General features: G+C 43.6%; 1 protein-coding gene across 5 annotated transcripts in view; it reads right to left on the reverse strand.

Annotated features, from left to right (window-relative positions):
• The window catches only part of LOC147021289 (catenin delta-2-like), a 344,800-nt gene that overhangs the window by 237,906 nt on the left and 82,058 nt on the right, over positions 1 to 24,836 (reverse strand). For 2 of the 5 annotated variants that reach the window (XM_085891107.1, XM_085891108.1), the window contains one exon: positions 8,647 to 8,759. The exons of 1 other annotated variant lie outside the window; for it this stretch is intronic. In XM_085891107.1, the coding sequence (XP_085747233.1) occupies positions 8,647 to 8,759 (113 nt within the window). Of the gene's footprint in view, positions 1 to 8,646; positions 8,760 to 10,847; positions 11,517 to 24,836 lie in introns of those variants that run through there. 2 more of the 5 variants (XM_085891106.1, XM_085891109.1) reach the window with 2 other exon arrangements.

Consider the following 24,836-nt stretch of genomic DNA (forward strand, 5'->3'; position numbering starts at 1 on the left):
GCAACAATATGTCGTTTTTAGCCCTATCTCCCAATGGTGAAGAATCACTTAAAAAATTCTCAGATCCAGATCCGGATTCAGATTTTCACCAAAATCTAATCATTTCGTCCTTGTTACATACCCGAGCTCTCCACAAAATTTCGTCCAAATCCATCGACAACTTTTTGAGATATTTTGTTCATAAACAAAGACAGATGGGTGAAAAACATAACCTCCTTCCACCTTCGGTGGCGGAGGTAACAAAGTGTTTAGGAGAGTGCATTCGTGCGGTAAAACTGGAACGTTGTGTATTGGGAAAGAATTCCTTTGAGCTCTTTAACTCATCGTTGATGGGCCATCGTGCAAGAGAGGACACCGCGACGGGAATCAAAGGAACGACAGCCCCGAAGGACGGGGTGAACACGCGTGAGTTGTGCTGGCAGGACTGGGACACTGGGCGGTGGAAAACAACCCAACGCTGGAATCGGAGTTGGACATGGTATGTAATGGTGAACTTCCTCATTTGACTTTGTATCTGTTTATTTGAAATACAAGTTTCAAAAACGTTAGGCTGTTGATGTGTTCACTGCAGCGGCACTCAGAAGTCACGGATATCAACTGACAAAGATCCATGAGTGGTAGCTGATCTGTACATTCATTCAGACTCATGAAGCTCAAAGCTTGGATTGCAGTCGTTAGAGAACGCGCTGAGTCCAGCACCACGAACAACAAAATACATAAAGGGAAGGAAATGCCAAAGGTGTGCATACCACCCCCGACAGCGTGGGTGGAGCTGCATCCTCTTCGGAATGGCGAGGCGGGAGCGGTGTGGAAGGGCACACCGCAGTGATGACAGTGAAGCTTCTGAAGCGACCCTCTCGCTAAGCTCCCACCTGGTTCGACATGGTCAAATTAAACAAGACACCTTAACCTTCTCTCGATATTAAAGGTTACAACACTGGTCACCTTATCCCTATTCACAGGTCCTTAATAAAGTATAGCAAAGTCCTACAAGCTAAGCGAACACAAACGGGGGTGTATACCTTAATTTGAAACTCCTCCCCTCCCCCCACCTCCACACCCATAAACATAACAATATGTTGTGCTGTATGTACAATATCCTTGATGAGCCCCTAATCCTCAAAATGTTTTGATGACAGTAATTAAATCACAATAGATTGCTTTTTTTTTCAGTCAAGCAGCAAGCATGTTTGGAATTTGGCCAAGGTGCCGACACATGATGACCTACTTTTTACAAAATGCATTGAGGGATCTTTATTGGCTTGGAGCTAATGCTAGCAGACAGGCTACCCGGCTTATCATCTCTCCAAACAAGCACACACTCAATGATTCGACATCCTGCCTGCAAAGCTCGAGGTGATAGTGTATCATCAGGTGAGGAATCAAAATCAAACTGGACCGCTCAAAGAAAAGTATGAGTACACTCTCTTTGAGCTATCATGTCAGCACAAGGAAACCCCTCATGTGGAATACCTTGTTTTTTTTCAGCTGCACTGTCCTAACAGTGTGTGTAATTGATTGGTTATTCAAGCAATTGCAGTCATGCATGCCTGGTGTTGGCTTCATGGTGAGAATGGTGGACTTGGAATCCTCGGATCCTAGGGTCCTGAGTTGAAATCCTGCATGGCTGTTGAATGAATACCATGTGGGGTTGACTCAGCCTGTCATCCTTCTGATGTTGGCAAAATGAGTACCAGCATGCTGGGATGATTGAGCCATTCAAGTATCCTGTGTCAGAGTGGCGACCCATCCAGGTTTGTACCCAATAGGCCAGGAGACTGCTTTGGCAGCACTGATGCTCTGCACAGAGTACGATCCTGATGGATGGATGTAGTAATGCTTGCATTTATATGATGTAAGAAAGTTACAATCAACTTTATAACGTGTGACAGATTTTAACGGGAAGATTAATTCGTTATTGCTCATCACGAGTATTAAAATGGAGATATTGGATGGTGAGAAAGCAATTGTGGAGAGTGCATTTTGATTGTTTTTTGGGGTTTTTTCCATCTGAAGAAAGATTACTAAGCCTCTCTGTTGTAAACAGTGACAGCAAATGGTTGATAAAATATCCCAAACTTGTGCTTGCAAGCTCCGAGGCCAAGCTTCCTCCCAGCATGACAAACCACAAGTTTTATAAGGTTTAACCCATACACCAGGATTGCACATGATATATTATCAGCACAAATAAGTCAAAGGTCATAAAAACACAACATTAAACCATTCATTCTAACATTCAAGAGCTTAAACTATATGCTTGAACGAACAGCTCTTTTGGCAGTGGAAAAAAAAGTTTCACGAGGGCCGAGACTACTGCCTGCTGTTGAAGAAAAGGATGAAAATCCTGTCTCATTATTGCAATTCTCTTTTTCATTTCGGCAAATTGAAATAGGGTTGCATGTGCCAAACTATTTTAATATTTATTAATCATAGTAAATTGATATTACATATTTCTGGATAAGATTATTATATCCACTGGGGCAACTTCGAACAAAGTTTCAGCAAATCGTTTTGTTATTCATAATATGACAATAGAAAACACTTTTTTTCAATCTTATGTTCTTTACATTGTTTAATTATACACCATCCATCCATCCATTGGGACCATACTCTGTGCAGACCGTTGGTGCCGCCTGAGCAGTCTCCTGGGCTATTGGACACAATACTGGACGGGTCGCCACTCCGACACAGGATACCAGCAAGCTGGCACTCATTTTGCCAACCTCAGAACGATGACAGGCAGAGTCAACCACACCTGGTATTAATTCAACAGCTGAGGGGGATTTGAACTCAGGATCCTGGGATCCCATGCCCACCACCCGAACCATTAAACCAACACCAGACATAAACACCGAGTCACAGACGTTAATACATCACCAGCGGCGAAAAGTATCGTGGCTCGGATTAATTACCGAGTAAAAGCAAAAGGCGTGCAATTGTCGATTGTCCAGTGATATCTCGCACGATGATCATGTGACATAATTGTAAGGGTGGAGGGGAGTGGGGTTCACGTGCACCCGGTGAAACCCCCTGGATCCACCATTGTTTTGTATCATACTGTGAGGCCACATTTGGATCTGAACTTTAACCAAAATCTAATCGGCTTGTTCTTGTCACCTACGCAACTCGTCCATCAAGTTTTGTCACAATCCATCCACAACTTTTTGAAATATCATGCTATATATCGTTTTGGTCCCATCTCTCAATGCTGAGGAATCACATAAAAAAAATAAAAATTTCTTGTATCTAGATCCGGAACTTCACCAAAATCAAATCAATTCATCGTCACACACCCAACCTCTTCCCAAAGTTTTGTCCAAATGCGTCCATAACATAATATCCTGCTTAAAGCCAGACAGATACAGACAGGGGTGAAAATATAATCTTCAATGGCAGAATTAATTATCCATGGAATGTATACATTTGCCTTCAACAAAATATATTGTGCGCAAAAAGGAGATATGGTCTGACCAGATTGTATACTACTGGAAAGAGGAAGAGGAACAAGAAGCAGGAAGCCATTTGGTAATTCTATTTCACACCTTTATCGATGTAAAAATAGGACCACTGGATCCGTCGTAGCTTATCTGTGCCCTGGCCTAATGTTGTAACCCAAATTTGGAAGCATTCTGACTGGTGGGTCTGGAGAGGAATATTTTTGAAGGAATTTATGCGATTTTCCCAAAAATTTACGAAGTCTGCCATTTTGTTACACTTCCAGTCACGTGAACGGCATGACCTCCATACTTTAACATCCCTATCCTGGCCTAATGTTGCAACCAAAATTTGGTAGCATTTTTACTGGTGAGTCTGGAGAAGAAGATTTTTGAAGTGACCGCCATTTTGACACATTTCCGGTCATGTGATCGATATGGACGCCACAATTTAACATCAAGACCCTGTCCTAATGTTGCAACCCAAATTTGGTACCATTCTGACTGGTGGATGTGGAGATGAAGATTTTTGAAATGATTTACGCAATTTTCTGGATTGTGAATGGGGACCTGACGGTAGTTTCGATAATTTTTCTCGCGATACATATCTTGCTTCTACCAAGATTGTGAATGGGGTGAAAGGAGAAGGTGGTTAGGTGAGGTGGGAAAGCAGGTTATGAGAAAGTAGGGGTAGGTGAAGTTGGCAACAGCATAATAATAAGGTGGACAAGTCTGGAGACTGCGATGGTTCAAGAGCAATGTACACGGTTCGCCTTTTTTATTTTTTGACCTTCAAGGGGACGCCACGGGAAAACTGGCGGGAATCGGGAAAAACGTAAATGATGAAAGTTGTAGTACTCGAAGAGCACTACTTGCATACCAACTTTCATTCGAAACAGTTGAAAACCCTAGGAGCTCGATGCCCAATTTATTGTTTTTTTTTTGACATTTTCTAAGTTCGTGACCTTGTGACGAAAATGAAAAATCGGGCTCCGTGGGGCTATGTAGGTGCCATTTGGCTAACCAAATACCGAAACCCCTGCCAGATTCGACAAACCCCCTCGGAGAAGATGTAACTTGAAATCGGCTACCCCCTAAAAACATGTTTTTTGCGCGTGGCTCTGCCCATAATGGGCGCAGGTCAGGTCAGGTCAGGTATGGGAGCATGTGCCAGAACAGCACGTCGCTGCGTCCACTTTCCGCCGGTACTCCAGGGGCCTCCGTCTGGCCATCCCCCAGGCAGATGCCAGGCCCATCCCCATCTCCTTGAGATGGTCAACCTGTTGCAACCATGAGGCACGTGGTCGACCCACTGGCCTCCTCCACTCATGAGACTCCCTCGCTGAGAGAATCTGGTGAGCAGGATCAGAGTCAGGAAAACGAGCCACATGTCCATACAGCCGCAACTGACGCTCACGGACTATGCAAGTAACAAATCTCATCCGAGTCTCTCTCAGCAACCGCTCGTTGGACACAAAATCCGACCAGCGATAGCCAAGGATTCTCCGAAGAGACCTAGTACCAAAGGAATTAAGTCTCCGTCTCAGATCCTTGGTCAGAGTCCAAGTCTCGCACCCATAGAGCAAGACTGGAAGTACCAAGGACCTGAAGACTCGGACTTTCGTCCTCCCGCACAGGTACCGGCAGCGCCACACCCCATGATCCAGTGAATCCATGACTCCCCAGGCCCGACCCAGACGTCTATTGACCTCTGACTCGCAGCCAGCAGAGACATGAATATCACTGCCAAGGTAAGTGAATCTCTCCACAACCTCAACATCCTCACCACAAACAGACACAGACAGGACAGCAGCATCCAAGATGTCACCGAAAGCCTGGATCTTAGTTTTTGACCCAAGAAACCCGTAATCCCAACGGCTCCGACTCCTCATTCACCACCTTGAGGGCCCCCAAGAGGATGTCCAAAGTCTCCGCAAAGATGACTGCATCATCTGCAAAGTCAAGGTCCGAGATCTTGACATTCCCAAATGACGCACCGCAACTTGATCTCTCCGACATCCTCCCTAGAATCCAGTCCATACAAGTGCTGAAAAGTGTGGGGGCAAGTACACATCCCTGACGAACTCCAGTAACAACTGGAAATAAGTCAGAGATGGTACCACCACACTTCACAGCACTCTCAGTACCAGAGTAGAGTTCAGACATCAGATCGATCAGTTTTGGTGGCACCCCACGAAGACCAAGAATCGTCCAGAGGACATCCCGATTCACTGAATTGAACGCTTTACAGAGATCAACATAGGCTGCAAGCAGCCCCTGCCGAAACTCTCGTCTGCGTTCGGTGAGGACATGAAGTGCAAGGATACGGTCAATCGTTGACCTCTTTGGTGTAAAGCCTGACTGCTCTGGACGCTGGTGCTCAAGCAGATGGTGGCGAACCCTATCGAGAATTATCCGAGCAAAGACCTTGCCCGGCACTGAGAGCAGCGTCACCCCTCGGTAGTTGTTGCAGTCTTGGCGATCACCCTTCCCTTTCCAGAGAGGGACAACAAGGCCCCTCTTCCAGTCAGTTGGGATGATGCCTGTGTTCCAGGCAGAGCACAAAACTGCATGCAACGACATGAGTGCAGCATTTCCACCAGCCTTGAGAAGTTCGGCATGGATGCCACAGATCCCTGGAGCTTTGTCCCGTTTCAACTTAGTGCCATTCTGGTTCATAGTTCCTGACCCATGGGGACCAACACACACCTCATAACCGTCCCTATCAGTTCCAGTCGATGCATTGAAATCCCCCAAGACTAGAAGTGTATCTCGTCTGGGGCACTGATCAACCACAGACTCGAGTGTGGCGTAGAATGCATCCTTCACGGTGAGATCACTCGCCTCAGTCGGAGCATAAACAGAGACCAGGGAAATGACACCTAAGGAGTGACGAATCCTTAATCTCATAATACGCTCGTTGACCGGTGTTACCTCAATTATCATTGGGGTCAGCTTATTGGACACAGCTACAGAAACTCCTTGGGTATGGTTACCATCAGAGCGACCAGACCAATAGTAGGTGTAACCACCCACCATTATCTCGCCGCAATCCGGTCTCCGAACCTCAGAGAGAGCTGCAATCCCGATGTCCAAACGCTTGAGCTCAGATGATAACAGAGACAGGTGATCATCCTCTCTTAGGGATAGGACATTCCAGGCACCCACCCGAAGGGACCGCCTCAGGTTAACCCAAGGAGACCGCCATCTGGTGGACGACACCTCAGCACCACTCCGACACACTCTCCCGCAATCTGACCCAGGGATGTTACCCCGTGGTTTCCCTCCTATCAAAGATTGGGGGTCCCGAAGGCTTTGCCCCAATCCCGTCATCCGGTGAGCTGCCCTGCGAAGGGAAGCTGCACAGGAGGTACTCCCACGGAGTGGGTTTTCAGATTTTTTTGCGTTTTTGCGTTTTGCGGAATGAAGGGTTTTACGGTGTCCGGAGTGCAAATCCTGCCACCAACCTCCTAATAAGAAGTGACCCAACTGCAGGAGGACGTCCGCAGACACAGTTGGGCACTAGATATGGATGGCCGTTGGCTCACAAGGAGCTCCTCCGCCCTTTGACAGGTTTTGTTTTTAATCCTGCTGGGTGTCCATATCCAAACACCCTCCTCACCAGAAAACCTCGTGGGGTAGACGGTTTAGTCGCCGACAACCCGACCATGGAACAGGTTAGTACAGGTTTACATGGTACCTGTAGCAGGTCACAGATCGAACCTGACCTGGCGCAGCACGCCCATTTTCAGGAAAACACAACTAGGTCATGATATAAACCTCCCACCCAAATTTTATCAGGATCGGATCAAAACCCACGGAGCTATGCTCGGGACAGACAGACAGACAAGCGGTAGGCGGACATGGGTAGTCGCCTTCCCAAAAGAACCTGACGCGATGGGTCCGTTCGATGGAGAATGACCTGAGGATTAAGCACAAGAAAATTCATGATTGTAGCTTCAAGGGTTAATGCTGCAGATTGTTTTTTCGTTAAAATACCCCCACATTGAGGTTTTTCGGCCGTTGCGAGGCAACGGAGGGGTCCATAGCAACGGTTTTCTCTCACACATAACTAGGACATACCATGAACCTGCCATACCAGTTTCATGTATATCTGACTCATAGTCTCTGAGATATAACGAACTTCGTTTTTTTATTGTTTTCGACCAGGGTTCATTCAAAGTCTATCTTCTCCGACAGTTTTCATAGGATCCGGCTGGAAAATTTTGACAATATGACTAAATGTACTGACCATAGTCGCTCATGGCCCGATTTTTGATTTTCGAAAAAATTAATGTTTTATGATTTTTCTAAAATTACAAAGTCCCATTGCTAGGCAACGGTGGTGTCCTTAGCAACGGTTCTCATTTTCACACAACTAGGTCATGGTATGAACCTACCAACCAAGTTTCATCGAAATCGCCATTGTATTAACTGAAATCGCCATTTTAAATGCTGATAATAAGGGTAGAACAAATCTCAAAAATTGTTATTTTTTTTCGACTAGATCGACTGCCCAACAGACAGACGCACACACATAACGAAAATAGTGGTCACTTACCGACTTGTGAACCAATATGGGAGGGTAAATAATTAAATATTAAATCATTTTAATGAGGAAATGAAGAAATAATTTGTAATGAAGTTAGAATGCCATCTTTCTTCGAAGAATGTGAGGAAGAGGGAGAGGAGGACAGAGAGTTGGAGTGAGGGGAGAGAGAGAGGACAGAGTGTTGGGAGAGGGAGGTACTGATTTATTTTGGAGGGGGGGAGATAAGGACGTGAAGTCACATTTTACATTACACAGAATTTCCGAAAGTACCTACTATTGTACTATATTCCATCGTTCCTTGTCACACCATATGCTGCTCAATATAGTGGAGGAGATAAAGCCTCGTTGCATTGCCCTCACTGATGTGATTTACTTATTTCAATGGCAGCTCAGTGGAAATTTCCAGTGGATGAAGTGGTTACCTGTCCAGGATTAATTAAGGCTTAGAAGCTTTCACACTTTGGCACGAGCACTGTGATATTCATTGAAGACAATAAGCGTATCTTCTTATTGTTGTTGCACCATGTTTCAACATTGCATTTCCCATGATGCTGTTTCCTCACATCATGTACCATCTATTACATATTGGCTGGATCTCCCAGCCATGCCGTGTTTAAAAATGCCTTATCTCTACAATGACATGCCCCAATGTGGTACTACCTGAGACTGCTGCCACTGCCAGCATCAGCACTGAGACGACACCGCTGCAGCTGGCTCGCGAGACTGTGATGCTCAGCCTCAAGCTCTCGTGTGAGTCTCTCAAACTGCAGCTCCTGCAGAGAAACATCATCACATGGTATGACCTAACTAACTTAAAATTACTGCTTTCCTTATGGAGGTGTATATATATATATATATATATATATATATATATATATATATATATATATATATATATATATATATATATATATATATATATATATATATATTCCAAACAAAGAATCAATGTAGGTTACATTCTGTATTAAAACCCAAAACTGCATCAGTAATTCATAACAAAACTGATGCAACACACTGACAAAAAAGGAAAATCCTTCAATTTCTAAGTGGAAGGTCTTCATTCATATGCAGCACATGGTTGTGGGAAGCATCATTTGCTGGGAGCACAACGGTGCTGCTGACAGTGCCTACTACTGTAGATTGGAGCAGGAATTTGTAATTTGTTCAGGGGTGCGGCGATAGCTCACGTACTCTTCGTGAAGGACACCATGGGATTTTTTTACGTCCATCAACTAATGTCAGCAGATTGGATGCCCAATTTCATGTCCATGCGAGGGATGAATCACCCTGCCTGTGAAATACCAGGATGATAGTTTATAGTTGGGTCGAGTTTCTACCAAGTGGAAAGTACAGGACCCATTGTCATTCAGGATGACGTCCTGTAACAAGGGAAGGGAATAAGAGTCAACCTCGATAAGTGGAATGGCACCTCATGTAGACCCTGACCAGGTGGGGCAGGCAGATTAAATAGACTAGCATCACATGTACACCAGACCAAATGGAGAATGCAGATTATCCCACGCTGAAAGTCGGGGATGAGCCTGCTCGGATTTTGCCGACAAATCAAATAGATTGCAATCAAAATGGATTGCAAGAGATATAATCGAAATGTTATTATATGGAGGATCAGAAGAGAAGAAATAACGTGAGAAATATAAATTATAAGAATGTGCAAGTTGCTCACCCACTTCCCTTGCATAAATGAAGGAGAACTTTTCCTGTTTATCCGCCTCATGCAAGCGGATATTGAGAGTACATCAGATCAGGTGTCTTGCCAACTCTATCTCTGTCTCTTGGATGTCCATATAGTAATTGTTGGCATGTGTCTGACAATAATCAATCCGCATAAGTTTGGGGTGTTTGTTTTCAAATATAGCTGTAATTGAAGATTTATATCTCAGCACGATTTTGATTTGGTCTCATCGGGAAATTATCACATAAATATTTTCAAGTGTTCGTTTGTGCATTTCTATGTCATTCCTTCACGGCCTGAACCGTAGCAACTAGTGGCCCCAAGTTTTGGATGTAGGTAATTCAGAATGTTTTAAGCTACCAAACGTTGGCTTTCACATCGGTTTGAGGCCACCAAAGGCTGCTATAATGTGCATATTGGGATGTGGGGTCAGGCAGGGCTGCCGCCGGCCCGCAGGCAAAAGGTAGCCACCATTCAGGCCCGTAGCCAGGACTCAGTATTAAGGGGGGCATATGAACTGGATGGGGGGGCAGAATTATTATATTTAATATTTTTGATAACCCGGTATACTATTGTCTTCATGCAGCATTGACACATCTATACTGAGGTTGCCGTCGCATACTAACCAAATTGATCTCAGCTAGATTTAATATGTTCCGATGTTTTGGGCCTAAAATTATTCGAATGCAGGAGAGCCGCAACAAACTGGCACATTCACAATGCAGATATTCAATGATTAGACAATTGGCACCAATTCAGGTGAACTTACACAAGGTGTTGTGAAGAATTGGCATGAGAAAATTAATATACCAGAGATACAATGACTAAACGGTGGAGGTTGGCACCAGAATCAGTGCACTTTGAAATAAGATACAGTCGGCTATGACCTGCGATTATCAGGTTAAACTATCAACAGCAAATACGACCAGCCTGAAGATACCACAAAATCCGCATTTAAAGCAGTCAATTACACAGAGGTAAGGTTATGCACAAAACACTAGATATGGGATATGCAAAGCAACAAACACAACATTTAACTTAAACATCAGAAGTACAAAGCAGCCGACCACGGCGGGTGCTGACCACAACCACACTGCAACCACAACCACACACGCATCACCAGCCGTCACACACACAATCTGAACTCCCCGTATAGTTTTTATACCGCTGTACTCGCTGTCAGAAGAGCTGCAGGCGACGTGTCTCGGGGACTCTCGGTGTGGAATCTTCTGAAGACCTTCTCCTTCCATTCATTCAGGCATTTACGTGTGAGGTCTCTCTCGAAGGCCAGCTGTACCAGTTGTGCCTTGCGTGCATGGCGCATGGACCGTCGATGGTCAGTGAAGACATTCCTCAATGTTGAGAATGAGTTTTCACACATGGCAGTGGACGCACCAAATGTTAGTCCAAGTCTCATAGCAGTGACTACACTTGGCATGGCTTCCAGCGTTTTGTGATATGTTGAGAGGAGTTTTTGTGTTGTCCATCTCTCGTTTGGCTGCTTTTCTGTCTGTGAGCGAATAAACTGCTTTGCAACCACACACTCTGTTTCACTGATGGTTGACTTTGTTAATGTCATGATGTGCTGGAGCAAGTGGGGATCCAAAAACGTGCCATTTTCAGGATTCAAGGCAGCGAGTGAACGGGCGAGTTGTGTGTTGCGCTCACTGAAGCGCTGAGCGATCTCGCCAAGCACAGTGTGAATTGCGCTGTAAAAAACCCTCTGCAGTTCCGTCTTGTCATTGTCGTTGTTTTGTCCTGTCGTCTCCAAAACTACAAACTGTTCCAAGTTCTTATGCATTGTGCGTCTCCGTTTTGGTGGTGCAGGTGTAGAAGTGCGAGCATCGTTGGCCTCGTTCCACAGATCAGTGAACTCATCCTCAGAGCGGAGTTTCTTTACGCTCTCTGTAGCACTCGCCACCAGCTCCAACCCCGTTAGCAAGTCCATGTCCTCTGCCTGCAAGAGTCTGTTAGGGCCATTTAACAACATCAGCAGTTTTTGTACAAAGATAGCAATGAACATGAAGACAGGCCCAGAGACTTCCCGCAAAAGCCCAATAGCCTCCATCCTCATCTCTGCACCGTAGGCGCGCTCTGCATCAATCTCCGACAGTAAGGATGTGATATCCTTTAAAGATCCTATGATCACAGACACGGTGGCTAAATGTCCCGTCCACCTTTGATCAAGAAGTCGTTTTAACCGCTCACCTTTATACTGTGCAGCAACAGTGGGCTTTCTGAAGAATTTGTACAGGCAACAACAAACCTAGAGGAAATCGGTGACAGCTTTCTCTGCTGCCAGTGCGTGGATAACTACCAGATGGAGTTGGTAATTTAAGCAGTGCACATAGGGGATTTCTCTTTCCAATATCTCTTGCAACAACTTTTGCACCCCACCGTGCTTCCCAGCCATTACCGAAGCCCCATCGTACATCTGACTTAATATTTTTGACGTGTCAAGTCCTGTTTTTGTCAGCTCTGCAATTATTCGGTCTGTTAATGTTTTTGCATCTCCAGCGTCGGCTGTAGCTATTGTGAGTAGACGCTCTGTTGCTTCATTTGATGCGGATACAAAGCGAATGATGATTGATATGTTCTCACATTCAGTGGGGTCCCTCGTCCCATCCACCTTGATGGTAAACCACGATGTGCCTACTTCTTCCACAATGGCATCCGTCACAACATTACTCAATGTGCAAATCAGTTCATTCTGCATTTCCGGACTGGTATAGCTTGCGTTTCGTGGGATATGCTTTATTATTTCCGCTAGCTCGGTGTCTTTTTTGAGTGTGCAGTTTAAAAGCGAGAGGAAGAGCCCATTGTGCCCGTCTGACATATCCTCAAAATTATCAAGGCTCTCTCTAAAAGGTATCTGATTTTCGGCGAGAAATCCCACAACATCTATAACAGCAGACACATAGTACCGGTTTCTATTTAGCTGGTCAGCATTGAGGAGTGTGGAAATCTCCTCACCACAATCGATGCGCCTCTCATTCTCCTTCCACCTCAAAACACAAGTTAAATGTTCCTTTTAAGTTGTGTGTTTGTGAAACCCCCTGCCTTTCAAAACGGCATGTTTCCTATTCCGGTAGCCTCGCACTGTGAAAGTAGAGTCCACTGGGCCACGTGTGGTGTTAAACTTCCCACATGGATAGCAGAATGCTGCATCTGTCTGCACACTGTATTCCAGCCATTCATTAGTCTGGCACCACAAGGACACAAACGAGCGACTCTTGTTCTGCAACAGATGGCCAGGGTACCGCTGTAGAACAACTTGATTCGGTCTCTCACTTCCAAGATCATCGGGAAGCGGCTTGACAGTCACACCCGATCCCGAGGCCGCCGCCGAGCGTGGAAACTCGGCTGTCTGTGCTGGGCCTCCAGCCGCAGGGCTGACGTTGCTGGCTTGGCCAGGTTGGCCAGCTTCTGTCGGTATTTCAGACATGATCGTCTTTTCCTCCTCCTCCTCCAACTCCTCCCACAACATGTCTTTCATCATCTTCTTCATTTTCGTGGCTTGCATTTTTTCCTTTTCTTAGCCATTTTCGTATTTCCATCATCCACGTCTTTTTCTCCTGCTGCGAGCTCGTGCTCTGTGATTCCTCCCTCGCGACTCGCGTCACTAATCTCGCGACTCGCGACATTTGACGGTTGACGGTTTTATTTATTAAATGATCCATCCATCAAAAACAGGTTTTATCTGCATCATTTCAAATGTAAGCACGATTGCAAACAAACGTATTTTTAATTTTTATTTTAAAATTACTTTTGTAAGATGGAGGGTTGACGGGTTGTGAAGGTCACGTGGTGCACGTGCACTTCATCTTTAATAATGTAAATTTATGCCTTTTCCTAAATCATATTATCATATTATGACTGTATTACATTTATAACTAACTTACAACCAATCAGGTATCCTGCTCAATAGGGTCTCCATATCGAATATGCTGATTGGCTATTCCTTAAAACTAAATGATCCACGATATATATATATAACCACCCACAACATCGACAATCGACACGAGGTCTTGGCTGCTGACGTTGGAGCTTGCGTTATTATCTTTTATCTTGTGGTCTTGGACTATTGTCTTGCCAATTGCTTTTGGAGATGCGCTGGAAAGCGCACACTTATCTCTTGACTGTTATTCAAAGAAGGATATTATTAAAGAACAGTTTATCCAAGAAGGCCTCATTATTCACCACGTTGAACATCTGGAATAAGGCTTTTAGTTCACACAGGTGAACTCTTAAACAGCAAGTTCACAGTGGGCGCTCGTCCTTAAACACTAAGTTGTTCACAGGGTGCAACAGGGCATAAATGGGTGGCGTACAAGTGGGGGGGCACCAGATGCGCCATGGGGGGGCATTGCACCCAAATGCCCCCCCCCTAGCGACGGGCCTGCCACCATGAGGCCAATAACTCCATAGCTTTAAAATGCCCAACATGTCCTAAAACCCCAACCTTCTTATAAATATAATTGTATGAATAATTTAAAGTTACTGGGTACTTGTTTTCTCTGGTAGTGCTGAGTACTCCAGCTGGGACCAATGTAAATGCAAGTTGAGCAATTGTGGCTGAACTCAAAAAACGTCGGAACGCCAGCACATACAATGCTGAATTATATCTCATTTAATAACTCTTGGGTCTGGACAATCCATGTGGAAGTCTACAAATATTGATGTTCATGCAAATTCAAGTTATGTGTCTGTTGAGGTTAGGTTGCACATATGGGTGCTGTATAGGCTGACAATCGTTGGTTTGCTCACCTACCAGAAGTAAAAAATAATATAACCCAAAACTATTCAGTCAATTTCATCCAACGTTTAGTTACCTTTTTTTTGTTTTTTTACGTCACCAAAAAACCTTAGGAGTCTTAACAGTTAATGACAATTATGCTGTAAAAGGACATTCCGAGCAAACTCTCTAAATATTCCACAATATGCTGGGAAAAATTCCCTTAAAAGAACCGGGTTATCTGCTAATCAATAATTACTAAAAGGAAAAGCGTGTGTGTGTGTCCATCGTGCTTTGATATAATAGGTTTCTGCCATCATATAATAATGAAAAAGATACCCCTGGAAAGCTAATAATCGATTTATGTGGAGCAAAAACTACTATCCGTTTTTATCATAGGATTTATGTTTTAAAAAGGCCATCTTTCCAGGAGAGAATAGGAAGAAGCAGGGCCTGGAGCTTTAATGTATCGGTTCCAACGATTCCGTTTATATTATTTTATGGCAGCAGGAACAGACCTGCAAGGAGCACACAAAATTAGGTACAGTAATACTTCGTTTCGTGCTCAGGATGTATTCCTGGAAAAGAGAGTGCTAATCGAAAATGCGTTAAACGGGATCATTATACCATTATTTATATGGAGATGCGTTCCCGACAGCATGGTTTTACATATGAGCAGTATATGAGGTCTTCATTAGGGTATCGGTAATGGTGCTAATAATAATATATCTGGTAAACATATTATTCTATAAGTAAAGATAATAATTTGTAATGATAAAATCGGTACATATTAACAAAAATATATGACAATACATGTTTTTGTCAGTGTCATGTCACATCTAGGGGCATGTGCTTCTTTCATTTCCACATAAAATACAGTGTGGACAAAAATCAATAAAAAATAATAATTGCAGTCGCTCCGACTCTGCCCCTTCTCCTCCTACTCCTCCTCCATGCCATGGCAGCAGTGGGAGGAGATTCATCCAACTGCAAAATTAAGGCAGAGTCAACAGCACTGATTGGCTCAGAGCGTGTTTACTTGGCGAGCACCGAGTGTTATGGATTTTCTTCATTTTATTTTTAGTAAAAAAAATTATCAAGGAAGAAGAGCTCTATAACGAATCAGCATTATATGGGGTTGCATTAAATGTGGCATTACTGTACAGTATAATAATACTTCTCGAAGCAATATAAGAATATATATAAAGGAACTAGAAAGGAGCATACAAACAACAGCACCAACTACGTGTCATAAAGGATTATTTTTTTCTTCGTGTGTTTCACTTAATTTTACATCCTCATTGAGACACACAGATAGACATGCAATGTGTTTGTGAAGTGCAGCACGCCGTCTTTTGATTAAACTCATCAGCAAAGTGACAGTGAGGCACTGATAGTTGCATTGAAAGTAACTGATCAGAATGAAATATTTTCTTGCCATACATGTCCAAAACTAAAATTTTTGACACAGGCCACTCACTCACTTTGCCTGACCATTTTTATTGATGGCAAGTTTCCGAAGATTGCCTGTTTAAACTGGTCCCAGAAATTCCCTTCACAAAGTTTGCATGGCAGTTTTTCATCGACTTCAGTGCTCCAGACACATACGGTATTATTTACATGGTCGACAAAATGTTTTGGTCACAAACCCTTTTAAAGCAGTGTAGTCAATCAAATGTAATATTTCGATCACCTTCTCCAACCACAAACGAACTGTACTCAATGTGACAGCCATGTCAATGAATGTGGAACTACTGACTGAAGACAATTTTAATGGGGTGTCTGATTTGATGAAATTGGTTATTTAACCACTTCGCTTGAACCTTTCATAAATGAATTGCATTTACACTTTTTTTCTGTCATAGCTTACAATGCAATACGGCTTATTGTTGTTTTGTTTAATATGAATTAAAAAGGTTTCTTATTCACTGATTAATGTTTCTGTTATGTACAACTCCACATGGCTGCAGGATGGATTTCAACTGCAAAAATAGTTATGCTTTTCCGTGACAGTTTATGAAAAGCAGTTTCATTGTCAAGATTATCTGCCATGGATGACATGCACATTTTATTTTTCATCCATGTCACGGCTCATATAAGTGCAACATTCGGAATCAAACTGACAAATAATCAAATTAAGACAAAATGTGCCAGAGGTTGATCGACTGTAGAAATAACATCGTGTCCTTTGTGAAGGCAAATGAATCCTTTCGCTTTCAGTGACTTGTATCCATTGGCAAAAGGTGCTATATAAATACAATTATTAATTATTACTATCAGAGTATTTTACACTTGCCCTCTAGGCAATCACATTCCAAACATGCAACACTTTCTTACACGTCACTTTATTTGGAAGGTTTATAAGCAACAAACTGTTTCCTTGATTGCCCTCAAAAAAAAAATAAAAAAATAACCCAGGTTATATAAATGAAGCAAAAACATACGTACTGCTCATTCTAACCATTCACTGACTGATATTAATGTTCGGTCCCTTCCGGGTGATGTAGACAGCTGTAATTTTGCGTGCCGACGTACATTGATGCTGATACACAGGGGGAAAAAAATCACAGAACCGTTGAAAATCATCCATAAATGAAAATAGAAATAAATGGAAAAAAAATTAACAGTCACTTCGGTTGTTCTACACCAAACAAGAAACTTATAGGGAGAGCGTGGTGATTGTGAATATGACACTTCCAAAGATGTGTTAGGCTTACCATAGCACCAAAATGGCAGACATATGATTTTTTTTCATGCTACTATTGTGGGTGGAGCCAGGTCAGTGGTCCAAAAATGGGTATTGACTGGACATACATACATACAAACATACAAGCACTTGCTCCATTATTATATATAGATTATCATCATCATCATGACTGAAAGGTCCCACATAATGCATGTCCCATGATAGCCCATGACAGATCATGTGACCAAATAATTTATATACATTGCTTGCAAATATGTTTCAAATCCAATAACATGTCCCATGACTATTAGTGTATTGTGCCAATTAAAAATCTCAATAACTTGCATCTTAGGCGATGCAGATAATAACAATACGCTAGCTACCATGCCTTGGAATGGAAGACAACCAGCTCGGGATCAGGGACATTAAAATGACATCAGATGAGACAATAATGGGCATCGATTGTTCATTGTTGGTTCTCCTGTGCATGAGTTTCGATGAAGTGTCATCTATACAGACCATAGAAAATGTAACACCGTTCCCCCGGGTAGAGATATAAAAATGAAGCCATAACCACCATTATTTATTGTATGATTTTCTTGTGATAGTTTTTCTTACTCTTGCTGCTGGCATAAACTTTATGAACATGATTTACCTTCATAAAAATCCATGGTGTCATGTTTTTCACAATGTCGATATCTAATTCCCAGGAAGGCACATTCTCTGTCGGATTGCCAAGAAATTGTGCACGAAATAAGGACAAAATAGAAACACATTTGTCTCCCCTTTAGCCTGAAATGCTAATTATAGAACTCTAGTGATGGAAAATAAAAGAACAAGAAAAGCACTGTGAACGTGCAGGTGACTGGTATGAGCAACACTTTGGCCGATGTTTGCACCTAAGTTATTGTGTTTGACAAGCGGTGCTCACACAGCAGCCAGAAAACTATCACTGGCTGTCAACACAAGTTACAATATGATTGCATTATGGGAGATTTTGTTAGAAAAAAAGTTACAAATTGTAAAACATGAGGCCAAAATGTAATGGTTAAGTGAGGCAACTTTTTTGGGGATACAGTCATGACTCGTGGAAGAGTTAGAGACACTGAACATATCAGGAAGTAACAGAATGATCGGAACAGAAGAGAGAAGGGGAAAACCCCAACAGCAAGGTTGAAGCACAAAATGGAGGGAAACTTCAACAAACAATGGGTGTGGGGAGGAATGAGATGTAAGGGAAGACGCATGGAGTGCACAAGGACAAAATGGATATAGAAGGCAACTCTGGGGAAGGAAAAACTGGAAATTTGGAAAGAGGTGGACTTGGGGGTTGGGGGTGGGGGGAAGGAGTTGACAGTAAGAAAAGGTCATGGTTTTGGATGGGCGAGTGATCAGAGATGGTGGTGAACAGCTGTCATTAAGACATGGAGGGGACAATGAGATTGAAGAGAATGTGGAAGTTGGTTCTACATGTCGGAAAAAAAAGGAACAAATGAGTGGAGAAGAGCAGAGATTCTGAATTCTGGGAGATTCACCAGAAGAGAGTTGATGGTGAACCATGTGCACCCTGCAGAAACCTGAGTTGAGGGGACATAGCATATCTGGTAAACATATTATTCTATAAGTAAAGATAATAATTTGTTATGATAAAATCGTTATATATTAACAAAAATATATGACAATACATGTCATAAAAAGAGCAGAGTGCAAGAGCAAAAAGAAGGTGGCAGAAGCCAGAGACCAATGACTTGTCTGCAATGAGAATGTGATAGACTTAGCTTCATTGCGGGAGATTCAAATAATTTTTAAGGCCATAGTTTCCATGTAGTCAAGCTACACAAGGTGTGAAGTAGGGGCACCAGCCCAGAGAGAAGAGCAGTACTCCATCAAGCTGTGAATGAAGGTCTTGTAGGTAGATAAGTATTCAAGTGTGCCAAGGAAGGACTTTGAATGATGGAGGATGCCCAGTCAGCAACTAGCTTTGGAGGCCAACTTTGAAATGTGGTTTGCCCAAGAAAGATCATGGCTGATAGTGAGACCCAGGATTTGAATGACTGAACTTCCTCAAGAGAATGTTAAGAAAGTAGATTTTGGGGGTTCGACTTTGGATTGGTAATGGTTAGGTAATAGGCTGCAAGAGAGATTATGATTAATTTTATGTCTCCTCTGGGTTTGATTCCTGACCCAACATTAAACGCATTGCAGTACAGTGTCATTTTGCACACTTTTAATGGATGATGGAGGTATTCCTTACTGAGTAGACAAAATGCTGCTGCGAAGCATAAATTATTCCATTTTCCAAAAGCGTAAATTATGTCTCTCCGAGCTCCTGGCCCATGGGTTGGGTCCAAGCAAGCTTTGATCACCAAGCCGATTGTCTCCAGATTCCATCAGCATTCCATTTCACCACCAGAGTGATGCAAAAATGTATGGAATAATAAGATTATTATTGATTTTAATGTTTTGGATTAATTTAGACAATCTCATCTGCATTCCGTGGATTTTGAAAAGTACGGCCTTGTATCTGCATTCATCATTATTGGACGTCACTTCCGGACTTCCGGTTCGGGGATTGGCACACGTGGATGGCTGGGTAGCGAGCTCTCCTTCCAGTCCTTCTCAAGCGTTTTGCCTATTTTGTAAATGAGATTTGTGTCAGGGGCTGTGGAATTGTACTTTATGCTCAAAACAGTTTTAGCGGGTATTTGAGTTCGTTTATTGAAAGAATCAGGTTGAGGCCTCGTGATAACTTTAGCGTGACGTCAGTTTGGGCCTTGGGAGTATGGGGATTTAAAAAAAGGTTATAAATAGAGACCGAAGGAGAAAGGAAGTGGAGTAAGTAAAATGTAATAGTTGCTCAATGTGGGCCACATCAACAATAGGGGGAAGCAGAGGGTTCTTATTGTGTAGGAAGTGTGAGGAAATCGTCCACTTGAGGATGGTTATTACGAGGGTGAAAGAACGCATTGATAATTTGCAGCAAGTAGCAGAATGTGAGAAATTTGCAGATAATAGTTGGTTATGGTTGTGGAGTGAGGTTGCTGAGGACATTGGAAGTGGTGACAGTGGAAACATATATATATATATATATATATATATATATATATATATATATATATATATATATATATATATATATATATATATATATATATATATATATATACATATACTCTACCCGTCAAAAGTTTAAGAACACCCACTTTTTTCGAGTTTTTACTGAAATTTAAGCAGTTTAATGTTTCAATGTGCTCTGAAATTAAAGCACAGAACAAATAAACAATTGCAGATAAAAAAGAAATCGTGAAATCGTTTTGTTGTACAAAATTTTATCTAAATTTTTGACTCATCAAAGTAGCCACCTTTTGCAGATATAACAACCGAACATACTCGTGTCATTCTTTCTACAATGGAAATCAAATATTATTCGGAAAGTTCTTCCCAACATTGCTGCAGAAGTTCCCACAAATGTGTTGCACTTGCAGGTTGCTTAGCTTTCACCCTTCTGTCCAGTTCATCCTAAACCAGCTCGATGGGGTTTAAGACTGGAGACTGTGCTGGCCATTCCATGATTTGAAGCTACCGTCTTGTTCATTTCTTCTAAGGTAGTTCTGACATCACCTGGAGATATGTTTTGGGTCATTCTCTTGCTGTAGGATGAACCCCTGACCAACTAGGCTTAGACCAGAAGGTATTGCATGGCACTGCAAAATGCTATGGTAGCCCTTTTGGTTCAGGGTGCCAGTCACTGTGCAAGTCACCGACTCTGGATCCAGCAAAAGAGCCCCAGATGATCACGCTTCCTCCTCCATGTTTAACAGTTGGTGTCACACACTGAGGAACCATCCTTTCGCCTACTCGACGACGTACAATAACCCTGCGTGATGAAAGTAAGATTTCAGATTTTGATTCATCAGTCCATAAGACCTTCTTCCAGTTTTCAGTAGTCCACTGGCGGTGCTTCATGGCCCAGGCAAGCCTCTTTTTTCTTATTTTGCCATCTTAGCAATGGCTTTCTTCGTGCCACTCGATCTGTCAAACCTGCAGCTCGAAGTCTTCTCTTCACAGTTTAAACCGAGACTTCCTTACTTCGACCAGTGTTAAGCTGTGCTTGAAGCTGCTGTATGGCAGTGAACTGCCACCCAATGTGGAAGTCAACTTTCTGTGATCAACTTGATGTAGATGGCCACAAGCCAACCACAACGGTCATGACGATAGTTCCACATGCAACCAACCCCCCCCCCCCCCCCCCAGCCGAGCAACTAGAAGTGAGGAATCCTGCGGAACATCGTGGTGCACCCCACACAAAAGCTTGTGGAGCAAATTGCAGAACTTCCAGCTGAGAAAAGAGTTGCTGGAAAAGGAGAAGGTGCCTGCTACATTCCAGACGGTGTTGGCACCTTGTGTTGCCCAAGACAGCTTGCCCAAAATGCAAATGTAGACATCTCTCTTCAAAGCCTGCACTTGACTCACTCCAGCTTAATTCAAGATAAGCCTCCCACTCAACCAACTGTAAACTACTGTTGCTACAACCCTCCTCCTCCTCTTACAAAATCTCATTTCCTCTTTCTGCCATTGCTTTATGGCCTCCATGTCCTCATTTACTTGGTCAATCCTTTCATCTGTGGACCCAATTTCTTCCAACTTTTCTCCCATTCTGACCGCCTGGATTTGACCCTCTTCTATTTTTCCCAATATTTCTTTCCTCTTTGACTCAAATCCTTCTGGAGTTTTTGTTTCCATTTCTCTAAATTGGGCCACCATTTCCATCTCAAATTCTCCCATTTCATTCCCTTGTTCATCAATTCCATCTTCCAATCGTTCATTCATTTGGATTCCGTGGTCCCGATGGATTCAAGGATCCCTCCCCGATGCCAAATGGCATGGTGAGGGGGGGGGAAGGGGGGGCTCGAAAAACCCCGCTCCGGACACCAGTTGTGGTTGAGGTGGCCAGGCTTGAACCCCACTCCTGTCAGCAGTTGTCGTTGGGGTGCTGGGATTCGAATCCTACCACCCAAATTTGTGGTAGCCTGACGCCCAACACCAACCAACCTCCTGGGACGGTCGAGCAGTCCTCATTTATTGGAGGTTGACACACTCATTGACATGGATTCTTTAATTAAACAAATATTTACAAGGACAACAACAAACAAATTTAATGAACAACTCCGATGATCGAGGCCTCGCACACACAGATGCAAACACAGACAAAGGATAACAATGAAAACACAATCCTCCCTTCCAAAACACTGGTACTCAGCCTGGCTCTCGTTGATGTGATGCTGGGAAGCTTTGGCCGGTGCGTGCAACTGCCAAACAAAATGGCGCCATCTCCCACCGAGCCTGGGAGGAAAGCGCCTCCACCATCCAACAGGACACGCAGGCAGGATGGCGCACCTCGCCTATTGCAGCCTTCCAAACTTCAAATGCACAATTCCTGCCAGCACCTCCTCGATCCGCTCGAGACGTGCACCAATCTGCTCAATCTGCTCCAGGCGTGCACCCTCGCCAAGCACACACACTTCTCCTTCTCCAAGCACACCCTCCACACCTTTTCACCAATCACACTCTTTCGTAATCATCTAATCTTTCTTTTTATCCTCGCTCCCTGCCCTCGGGGCATGGCTTCCTCACCTCCAAACCTGGGAAGGCGGGGCTTCTCTAGTTGTTGTTGTTTCAGGGACTTGGTCCCGAGCTTACAGCCATACTTGGAAGATAAAAACAGGGAAAATCACAGAGGGTAATCATGCACAGGGGAACTTATTTTTACTCCCTAAGCTAATTAACACCACACCACCCCTCCTGTGGTGACACACACACACACACACAAACACACACACACACACACACACACACACACACACACACACACACACACACAGTATATATTTGATCCATAGCAAAATTTTAAGCATTCGCATGGAAATATTTAACACTAGCAAATACCACGCATCACTTTGATTACAGGAATACTAAAGGAGCGAAGGGGGAGATAGAGCAGAGAGAGAGGAGGAAGGGGGAAGGGAAGGCAGACGTGGTGGAGCGATAATTACCACCCAGTTGCATCCAGAAACAAACTCCTGTCTGGACACAAACCCTGCGCGGACATGTCCAGAGACAAACCCTGCCCAGACGGCAGACACGTCCGGAGACAAACCCTGCCCGGACACGTCCGGACACAAACCCTGCCCGGACACAAACCCTGCCCGGACACGTCCGGAGACAAACCCTGCCCTGACACATCCGGAGACAAACCCTGCCTGGACACATCCGGAGACAAATCCAGCCCGGACACGCCTGGAGACAAACCCTGCCCAGACACTTCCAGAGACAAACCCTGCCCAGACACTTCCAGAGACAAACCCTGCCCAGACACTTCCAGAGACAAACCCTGCCCAGACATGTTTGGAGACAAACCCTGCCCAGACACGTCCGGAGCCAAACACCATCCAGATATAACCACCATCCGGATATGTCCAGACAGAGAGAGAAAGAGAGGGGGGAGTGGGAGAGGTGTGAGAGGAGGGTGCTGCACTGTATTGGGAGGGGGTAGAGCAAGGATGGGAGAAAAAGAGAGAGAGAGAGAGAGAGAGAGAGAGAGAGAGAGAGAGAGAGAGAGAGAGAGAGAGAGAGAGAGAGAGAGAGAGAGAGAGAGAGAGAGAGAGAGAGATGCTTTATGAACAACATACGCACGCACACGAGCGCGCGCGCGCGCGCACACACACACGGCTGATATCGGCAACAACACTAAAACCATGAGGAGCTTTCACCAAAAAACAACGTTACATTTATATAGACGTCTCAGGGAGATGATCACAAACATTATTCTTTATAAACAGCTGTGTGTGATGGGTAGAAAAAAAAAATTGGCTTCGTAATTTAGAAACACATTAATACGGCAAATGGCCCAGAAATCGGGTGTTATTTTACCAGCACTCGCTCAGGGCGGCGGAACATGAACCACTCACTCTGAATGATGTGGTGGGCAAAAGCGTTCGCAGTGAGTGAACGATTCGCTCAAAAAGAAGGATGTAGTGCGGTACTGCAATCGACTGTAAGGTGTTCGGTAAGTGGCTTAAGCACTCATGCAAGCACTCCAATTAAATGGTTGATAAGGAACGGTTGGCCAGGCTGTCACTGCATATCATATGGGATCCGTTTGACTTCAGAGCCGGTCTTCACGCGCATGCAGCCATTAATGAAATAAAATGGATTCGTTCAAATAATGACTTTATCCACAAAAGAGTTGCAGCTTAATGGAGAACAGCCCTGGAGACATCGCAAAGTTCAATCGTCTATTAAATAAACATTGCAGATAATCCACAATTTTGCCTGCTCATCTGTGCATGCGTCACGTGATATATCGATTCAAGGTCCGCGCAAACGTTATAACTTTTTTTTAATGCCCGTTGTTTTTTTTAACCAGATTTGCTTCGATTCCCTGTGGAAAACCTCGTGAAACCTCCGGAAAAAAATATATAATTAAATCAGGCTGTTAATTATCTTCAAAAGGGATGTTTTAATTAACCCAAACATCCCATTTTCACTCTTGCACTTCCTTGGCATGTTTTTGGTATACATGCAAAGTTTCAGGCTGCTAGGTTTTACGGTTTTGGAGTTATGGAGGAGACACACTGACACACACACTGACATTTTTTCGTGTATATTGACAACTATTGCGGAACTCTGCAGGCAATTGTGCCAGGCCAAATGTTTGTGCTGTATTCACACAG

Source organism: Eptatretus burgeri, chromosome 8 (assembly GCF_056783735.1).
Source record: "Eptatretus burgeri isolate ZD-2024b chromosome 8, Ebu_testis_v1, whole genome shotgun sequence".
NCBI lineage: Eukaryota > Metazoa > Chordata > Myxini > Myxiniformes > Myxinidae > Eptatretus > Eptatretus burgeri.